The following is a 9,597-nucleotide window of genomic DNA, read 5'->3' on the forward strand; positions in this document are numbered from 1 at the left end:
TCTCCCAAAGCAACAGCTCCTTGACACCTGTACTGCGGGACAGAGATAAGCTGGCGGCGGCTCCATTATGCTCTAGGGAACATTCACCTGGGCACATCCACGGGTCAAGTGGAGCTCGTGCAAGGCACCATGGCGGCCAAGGAATATCGTACACTGGTAGCAGATCACATACTTCCCTTCATGATGATCATGTTTCTCGACAGCAGTGGCATTCTTGAACAAGATAGTGCGCCATGTCACAAGCCCAGGAGATCCACCACGGCCTCCTTCCTTCCATGACCTACCAAGTCCTCCTTCCTTCCATGCCACGACGCACCGCCGCTGTTATCCGTACTAAAGGTGAACATACCGACCGGCTATTCGGTAGGTGGTCATAATGTTCCGGCTGCTCAGTGTATAACACAATTACACACTGATCTGAGCGACGTAGTAAAATCTGCACAGTAAGTGGTGTGTTCATTTTTAGTATCATCTGCTGACATTTTTAATAACTGCAGAAAAGCTATCGCTAGATGAGGTAGCCACCATGGAATTCACTGGGAGCGGGAACTACTTAAATCCTCGATCAGTGTAGTTTGCTGTCATTGGAATCCAGTTGCTCTTGATGTAGTCTGTGTTTCACTCGCAAGTTCGCACAATCGGCATGCAACGAATTTACACACACACACACACACACACACACACACACACACACACACGGGGCGCTCTCTAATTCTCGACAAGCCCGCCCGCTAATGCCTTGCAACGGCAGCTCGTAATATTCGGCATCCTTCCCGCGAGCTGCTGGGTAATACGCTCTCCTCCTGCGGGAGTGGACGTCACGTCACGTCTTCGGCACGGAGCTACGTGCTACGTGCTCGGAGCGCGCACCAGGTAATAATTTGCGGCTCTGCGCGGCTTCTGTGAACGCGAGGTACGTGAGTCCAGGAGCCGGGCGAGTTCTCGACGCAGCTCGCTGCCTGTCCGCGAAGACTTCACCCTGTACCGGCGCTACGCATTCCACCTAAACCTGCGCGCTAAAATAAAGCCACTTTCGTCATGATCCATTTGATTCGCAACAAGTGGGCAGCGATTCCACAATCGAGTCACGTAACCGAGACTTCATCAGAAACTGGAAGACTTACCATCTAAAGTTGTTATGCAGGTGTGCAGTTACCTGTCTTCATTATACGGCTCGCACGTATCTACCATTTGTGTGGGGGATAGGTTTAGTGGGGGCTGTAATAGAGCTAATTTAAGTAATGAGAACTGCACAAGTTACTTATTTTTTGGTGCTTAGCGCAACGCTTTTCAAGAATTTATTTTCACTTTCAGATGCATTTGTGCATTTGTTTACATGAACATGTTTGGTAATATTTGTTTGTGTGATTTTCTGCTTGTCTTTCGTCTTTTTGAAGTTAGATTGCAATCGGAAAATTGGATAAAATGACTCTTTGAGTGTTTTTAAAAGCTAATATTAGAAATGGGATTTTTGTTTGTCTGCTTGCAGGTATTGTCTACTGTAAATAGACAGATAAAAATCCCATTTCTAACATTAGCATCTAAAAACACTCAAAGAGTCATTTTATCTGATTTCCCGATTGCAGCCTAACCTCAAAAAGACACAGGAGAGACAGAAAATCACACATGCAAACACATTCACGTAAACAAATTCACTCGTAAAAGAGAATAAATTCTCGAACCGCGCTGTGTAAAATATCAAAAAATAAGTCACTAGTGCAGTTTTCATTATTTAAATCATGAATGACACAGTTGCAGGATTTTCTGAAACATCGAATATGATGAACGAAATATAAGTTATGTAATAGAGTTGATCAAAATAAAACTCTGAAAGAGTCACGCAGCGTTTGTTGACTTAAATATATCACGTGAGTAGTAATAGTTTCGTTGTAATATGAACCACTTTCACCTCAGAGAGGGTCAAATAGTGCTGGCATGCTTATATCTTAACTCTCTTGCATAATTTCGAGGTTGACTCAGTTAATTAGGTATCATACCAAGACGAAATGCAGTCAAGTTAACTTTCATCACAGATACAAGTACAAGAAACAGACAACTACTTCACATTACTCTTCTTTCCTGGAATTTAATAGTAAGATTAATACTATAGTTTTGATGACTCTTGAACCCTCGCAGAGAACAGTCGAAAGGTTAAAGAACAATTTATTACGAAAATATCTAAGAAAAATTATTGCACTCTAAACAGTAATTTAAGTACTCTGTACTAGTTTAGCCTCTGCCCCCACTGCAGACAACCGGACAGTGATGCACCATAGATAGGTAAAACCAAACTTGTCATCAAAGAACTTTGAATACCACGAGTACATCCATGCAAACATGCGCCCAGTGTGAAAATTACTCAGATATGTAATTGTATTATAAATTTGTTTCCACCTTGCTTCACTAGACAATTATGAAATCACCATATTTAGAATCACGCTCTGGCAGTTACTGTATTTGAACTACTGCATATGCACTTGCACTACCTGTTAAAAAGTATTTTCTTTTGTGAGAGCGGTTACCGTTTCAACAAATGAATTTCTTTTCCCATCAAATCTGTAGAAACGTAAACAACTGATTGACAAAAAGAGTACAGCAAAAAATAATAATACAAGACGGCCCCCCATTTTACTTTCACTTCCTTATGGAATTATGATATTCTAGTTTAACTGAATGGCATCACGCAAGCTATACTTTTATTTAAAAAAATATTACAAGACGGCCACCCTTTTCACTTTCACTTCCTTATGGTATTATGATATTCTAGTTTAATTGAATGGCATCACGCAAGTTATACTTTTATATAAAATGTACACTATGCGCTAGGAATCAACTTTGTGCTGTCGTTTAGCCGTTGTCTTACATTTAATCATTTCACCTGCTCTGAGAACAGACCGCAGGCATTGTAATTCGCGCAGTCCTACAGCAGAAACATTAACAAAACTTTCCATAGTGTGAAGCATTGCTACAGGCAGATAACATACCATCGTCGCCACACGCCGTTAACCCAGGACGCCAGGTCACAAAAATTCAGCGGCTCTCGGTCACCTCTGAAGATTCCAGTTCGAGTCTTGTCTCGTGTACGAATAAGCTGAGGCCTCACCAGGCATACTCGCCGAGCCGAAAGGCTGAGTTTCACACATTGGATGTGTCAGCGCTATTGGAATTCCCGTCCTGTCAATCTTATCTAACTTTGCTGTTGTTCCCCGGAATTACTAAATATGAATAGCAGTCTATTCCAGTCAACCAAAACACGGCATATTTCTGCCAACCAGCGAGTCTCCCTTGTCGATCGTCACTATTTGCCTCATTTCCCGCTCTATGTCGTCACACACTTTAAAAATGACCAGTTTGTTGTTACACAATGACGCAAATAAACAGTGTTGAAACAGAGTGAGATTTCGGTTGTAAAAATTTAGGTTTGCTCTTTATAGTCGCTTCGTATGTCCAGTATGCGTTCTGATTACTTTCTGTACCTGTGTACTTGTGACAAATGTAATCAGAGAATCACAGTTTGCCCGCTTTGGCCAACAGTCGAGGCTACACCATTCACCTTACGTTTTCGTTTTGCCTCTCTTCGTTCCTTAGCTAACTTGATCATCTGAACAATGTACGGCGGTGACAGTCTCATTTGGAAGTCTCGAGGTCTCATTGCTTTTCCATGCGTCCATACAGTCACGACCATCGCGGAGACGTGCTGGCGCCCCACAGCTCCCCACGCCCCTCCCCCAACCCCCGCCCTCATGTCATGCTCCCTTGATTAATGCCCAGCCCAGGCGCTGCCCACAATTACACCGCCGCCTGCTGATTGCTAGAGTCCCCTTGGAGGCACGACACGAGGGACGCAAGAGGATCGCGTCTACAAATGAGAACGTTCCATAGGGCCTCCATAGCGTTCCACGCCACAAAACATACTTCTACGGACAGGCAGGTCTTCACACAGTGTTTGTCAACACACTGCTTAGATTCTCGTATTGTTACTACGTCAGGTTTGGAACTTTTGCAATGGAGATTCGATTCTAGTATTTAACTAACTTTACAGTAATACACAATAAATTAAACCATGACTGTGCTGCTTACGTCTGCAGTGGTGTGATCATGGGTAGGTCCAAGAACGATACCTGCTTTTTGGTATTGTATCGCGTCTCCACGTCAATCTTCCTAAGAACCTGCCGCTTCAACGGTGAATGATCGTATGACCCCTTGGTAGCAAAAAAATGGTTCAAATGGCTCTGAGCACTAAGGGACTCAACTGCTGAGGTCATTAGTCACCTAGAACTTAGAACTAGTTAAACCTAACTAACCTAAGGACATCACAAACATCCATGCCCGAGGCAGGATTCGAACCTACGACCGTAGCGGTCTTGCGGTTCCAGACTGCAGCGCCTTTAACCACACGGCCACTTCGGCCGGCCCCTTGGTAGCGGATCTGCGCCATGTACAGTACTCCAGAGTGATCAGTCCTCTTTGAAAGGTGGGGGGGGGGGGGCACTAATACCCTCTAAGACAAAAAAGAAGCAGCACCACGAAGGAATTATCCGAATGGGGCGAAAATCGATAGATGTTATGTACACGTGCAGACACCCAAATGATTATAACTTCAGAAAAAAAATGGAATGATTTATTCGAGAGAAAGAGTTTCAGAAATTGGGCAAGTCAATATCGCATTGGTTCACCTCTGGCCCTTACACATGGCAGTTATGTGGCTTGGCATTGATTGATAGAGTTGTTGGAGGTCCGCTGAAGGGATATCGTCCGGAATTCTGTCCTACTGGTGCGCTAGATAGTCAAAATCTCGAGCTAGTTGGGGAACCCTGCCCACAATGCTCCAAACGTTCTCAATTGGGAAGAGATACGGCGATCTTGCTGGCCAAGCTAGGGTTTGGCTAGCACGAATACAAGCAGTAAAAACTCTCGCTGTGTGGGGCCCAGAATTAATTTGCTAAATGTAAGACTAGGATTGCTTGCCATTAAGGGAAACAAAACGGGGCGTGGAATATCGTCGGCGTACCGCTGTGCTATAAGGATGCCGCGGATGGCAACCAAAGTGGTCCTGCTACGAAAAGAAATGGCACTCCCAGCAGGCGACAGTGAGATTGGTATCGCACCGTTGCTGGGAGCATCTCCAGCCACGTTTTCACAGGTCATCAGGGCTCAGTTCGACCTATGACGCCTGGAGTAACAGCGCTGTGCCTCTGCAAACCAATGGGGGAACGAGATTCGGGACTCATCACTGAAGACAATTCTACTCCAGTCAATGAGATTCCAGTGTCAGGAGACGCCCCGGGAGCAAAGGATGGCAAGCCATCCTGAGCTTACATTTCAAAAAGATAATGCCAGCCCACACAAGGTGAGAGTTTCTACTGCTCATCTCAGTGCTTGCCAAACCCTACCTTGGCCAACACGGTCGTCGGATCTCTCCCCAATTGGCAACGTATGGAGCATTATGGGCAGGGTCCTCCATCCAGCTCGGGATTTTGACGATCTGACGCGCCAATTGAACACAACTGGCACAGTATGCCTCAGAAGGACATCCAAGAACTCTGTCAATCAATGCCAAGCCGAATGACTGCTTGCACAAGGGCCAGAGGGAAGGGCCAACGCGATAGTGACTCGCTCAATTTGTGAAGCTCTTTCTCTTGAATCTCTGAATAAATCTACCGATTTCCGTCCCATTCGGGTAAATACTTCGTAGCAGTTTTTTTCTTTTTTGTGTTAGAGTGTATTTTTCCTGATGAGCTTATTTTTTTGCGCTGCTTCTCCAATTTTGTGACAGGCTGGAGGCATTATCTAGCATTTGTGATTTTTTTAAAAATAGTTCTTGATAGCTTCCTTTGGACAGGGCCGGCCGGGGTGGCCGAGCGGTTCTAGGCGCTACAGTCTGGCACCGCGCGACAACTACGGTCACAGGTTCGAATTGTGAAACACCATATACGACGCAGACAGAGATGTTTTGGTTCGCCGTTAATCGCCGGCCGCTGTGGCCGAGCGGTTCTAGGGGCTTCAGTCCAGAACCGTGCTGCTGCTACGGTCTGAGGTTCGAATCCTGCCTCGGGCATGGATGTGGTCCTTAGGTTAGTTAGGTTTAAGTAGTTCTAAGTTCTAGGGGACTGGTGACCTCAGAAGTTAAGTTCCATAGTGCTCAGAGCCCCCTTTGCACAGGTTCTCAGCTAATGTGTCACCTCTCATGTAACCCTGGTTTCCCTTACGCCCCAAGGATGTTCAAATGTTTGGATGTCTGTCGCAGGTGGGGTCATGATGGCTGACGATCGGTACCCGCAACAGCAACAGCAGCAGCAGCACGTGGGCTACGCGTGCGCCGGCGAGGACGAGGACCTGATGCTGGCCGGCGACGCCGTCGACACGCACGAGTTCGACAAGTACCTGGGGGCCCGGCTGCACGCGCACCACGCGCCGGGGCCGGAGCCCATGGACTCGAACCACAACTACCACCACCAGCAGCAGCAGCACCAGCACCAGCAGCAGCTGCACGCCGCCTACTACGGCCAGCCCTCGGCGCTGGACGGGCTGGGCGGCCTGCTCAAGGCGGAGCCGTCCGCCGGCCTGGCCATGGCCCAGTACGACAGCCAGGCGTGCGCGCCGCAGGACTTCAGCGACCACCACCACCACGCCGCGGCCGCCGCCGCAGCAGCCGCAGCCGCCGCCGGCGCGCCGGCCCAGCACATCAAGACCGAGGACGACTTCAGCGTCATCCTGGAGAACGTGCGCAAGACCTGCTACAGCACCTGACCGGCCAGGTAGACCGACGGCCGCAGGATTCCCAGGTGGTCCTCACACAGCGCGACGTCCCAACCTGCAGCAAACGCCGACACGGAATCACAGCATTCTTCCCTGCTGTCGGTTGCTGCGGCGCTGCGGGTCTCGCTGGCGAGCTGTGGAGCGTTCCCACTCGCTCGCTATACTATCAACTCCCTCCGCGAGGTAAATGTTCCTACAGACTGTAGACTGGCAGAGTGGGTGGACTAGTTTCTAGAGAACCGACGTTTGAATCCAGCAGTCTTCCATTAATGGTAACGAGCCCTATCTCTTCTGAAATCCATCAAACTTCGGCGTCAAGTAATTTTGCGACTGAACGATCGGAAACCGTCGCTGTGAAACGCCGCAGAACGTCCGAGAAGAATACTAGCGCTGTCTTCGTTGTTCGAAAACGCGCGTCCCGTACAGGACTGGCCACGGACTTGAACAAAAATTATTCGAGTGATTTTGGATGCGTGTAACACAGTGTGCTAGTTGACAATATTGACAAAGACATTAATGTATATACCGTGTACATATTTAGAAAAGAGGCTTATGGATATTTACATATACGTCCTCCGAATATATTTTAACTACTGTTAGATTTTGATGCATATTATTTACCTAAGCATTCCATAGTTTAATGAACCAAATATTTAATAAAATTTTATTGTTATGTGTAATTTTTACTGGAAACTTATATATACAAGGATTTGATGAGGTGCTACCACGCACAGGGTACTGAACTGAGAAAAACGTATCTACGTGAGACCAACTGAGAGTCGGTAACGGATCAGGCCCGTGGCTGCAATCCCCGTGTTCTATGGCAGCCGACATACGATTTGCGCGGTCAGAATGAACGGACCTGCGCTGCGAAAAGAACATCAGTTCCGAGGGCCAAGAAGCCTTTTGGTATTCTTGCAATGTACTCGCCACCAGTTTCCTATAGCGGCTTAGGTACGTGCTCCCTCTGCTGTATGTCTGCAGGCAGACATGTTTCTCGAGCCGTTGTGGGAATCTCAGAGGGCAGCGGAGCGCACATCCGGTCAGACGCTGCCCTCCCCTTCCCGCGACCGCTCGGGCAGGCGCCCACATTATCATAGCCGTACCTCTCCAATCCGTACTACCCGAAACCACTGCGCTCTTCCACCTCGCAGTAACGGATTTCTTACTCGTCACATCGTCCAAAATATTCCTTCAGGGGACGTCTCCAGAGAGAGACGTTTTGCCATACGAAAGACTTCGTTCAAGCACAATTGTCTTCCGACAGCAATACATACACGTATGAGTTAACTTAAAGCTGTGCCTTATGAAAAGGACCAACCGCGAATTTTTAAACTGAGCGAATGAGTTGAGTAAGAAGAATCTGTAGGCATATTTTTACAACTACTGTGTATAAGAAGCGAGCGTATTCGATGTGTCTTTCTACCAAACAATACTGGTTAGTTGCTCATCACCTGACAAGTAACGTCTTGCAACTGTTGAGATGTATGAGCACAGCAAATAGAATGTTGTGATGAATACTGTTCAGTTGCATTCCATTGCATCTAACACACACCGTTAAGCAGGCAATCAGGCAAATGACATGAAAGATAATCGATTTCCGATGCTGCACAGCGTCTCCTGCCTACTGTAAGCACGAATTGTGATACCTAAGGTGGATACAGAGGCACGTAAGGCCCTTTAGTTCGGTTTATCTGTAAAACGGCGCCGAAGTGCACATTCGTACTGGCTGGACTAGCTTCTTAACGGTGCCCCTGAGCACTATTTCCACCTAGGGCGCTGAATGTCGAACGAACATTCCACGAGAAGCCTTCTTTAAAAGAACCCCGTTCATTTCGAACAGTCAGGTTTTCTCAGAAAGCACTGAAAAATACAGGGTAATGTTGGGAAGCTACTGAGATCCCCTACTCCAGTGAAATAAAAAAGACAATAATGGAGAAGAGATAGATTCTATTAAGTAGCGTTTTTATGAGAGAAAGTATTTTTAACAATTGTGTGAGAGAGACTAACAGACATAGTTTGTGCTCTGTTACCTTCCAGCACTGCAAGACAGTCGGAACCGAGAGAATATCTCGTTTCCTACACCTCGTGGGTGAAACCTCGAAAGTAGCGGTGTCTCCTAGAAGTGAATCCCTCCTTGTTCGGGTGAGACACTCATTTCTAGCCTTATCGCTAGTATAAAAGATGCATGTACTACTGAAAGAGAAAGTAATAATGCGAGTACGTCCTGATTTAGAACATCTGCTTCAACTTTGATTTGATCTCACTTTTTAAAAGGTGAATTCTTTAATTTATTAAAAATTATTATGTTTGGGTCATCAAATGGATATTAAGTTAGTTGATGGTTATAGATTAGCTTATATTTAGATATCATAGTGATTATATGAGCAATAAAGTAATTGGCTTGTTAGGTAGAACTGTCCACAGCTAAGTTTTATTGGTAAATATTTTTGGAAAGAAAAGTCTACAATTTTTCCCTCTGTTGAGGCAGATATTTCCGTCTCACGGATAAATGTCACGTATGTCATCTAAATGATCCTCAGATCTGCACAGCAATAAAACTGTACAAGGAAACCATAAGCTGTTTCTACATTTTACTGTTGTTAAAAATAAATGCCTGCCACGATTTACGATAAATTGTGTATAATATATTTTCTGTATATAAAGTGTATTTTCGGACTGTTTTTTAATTACGTACCTGTTACATAAATGTACCATACATATTTCAATAACATGTTATAATTCAAATAAATAAATCCGTTTAAAATATGTTTTTCTCGTGAATTCTTGATCCATAACAATCTCTGCAGATTTATTAGCGCAGCATTGAAACGCCAC

The 9,597-nt window shown here is 45.8% G+C and overlaps 1 protein-coding gene across 1 annotated transcript in view; it reads left to right on the forward strand.

Annotated features, from left to right (window-relative positions):
* The window catches only part of LOC124803148 (putative transcription factor SOX-15), a 258,832-nt gene extending 249,436 nt beyond the window's left edge, over nucleotides 1-9,396 (forward strand). Inside the window, exon 6 of the mRNA XM_047264329.1 lies at nucleotides 6,248-9,396. Coding sequence (XP_047120285.1) covers nucleotides 6,248-6,750 — 503 coding nt within the window. The 3' untranslated portion in view covers nucleotides 6,751-9,396. The remainder of the gene's footprint in view (nucleotides 1-6,247) is intronic.
* Nucleotides 9,397-9,597: the final 201 nt, after the last annotated feature.

This window comes from Schistocerca piceifrons, chromosome 6 (genome assembly GCF_021461385.2).
Source record: "Schistocerca piceifrons isolate TAMUIC-IGC-003096 chromosome 6, iqSchPice1.1, whole genome shotgun sequence".
Taxonomy (NCBI): Eukaryota; Metazoa; Arthropoda; class Insecta; order Orthoptera; family Acrididae; genus Schistocerca; species Schistocerca piceifrons.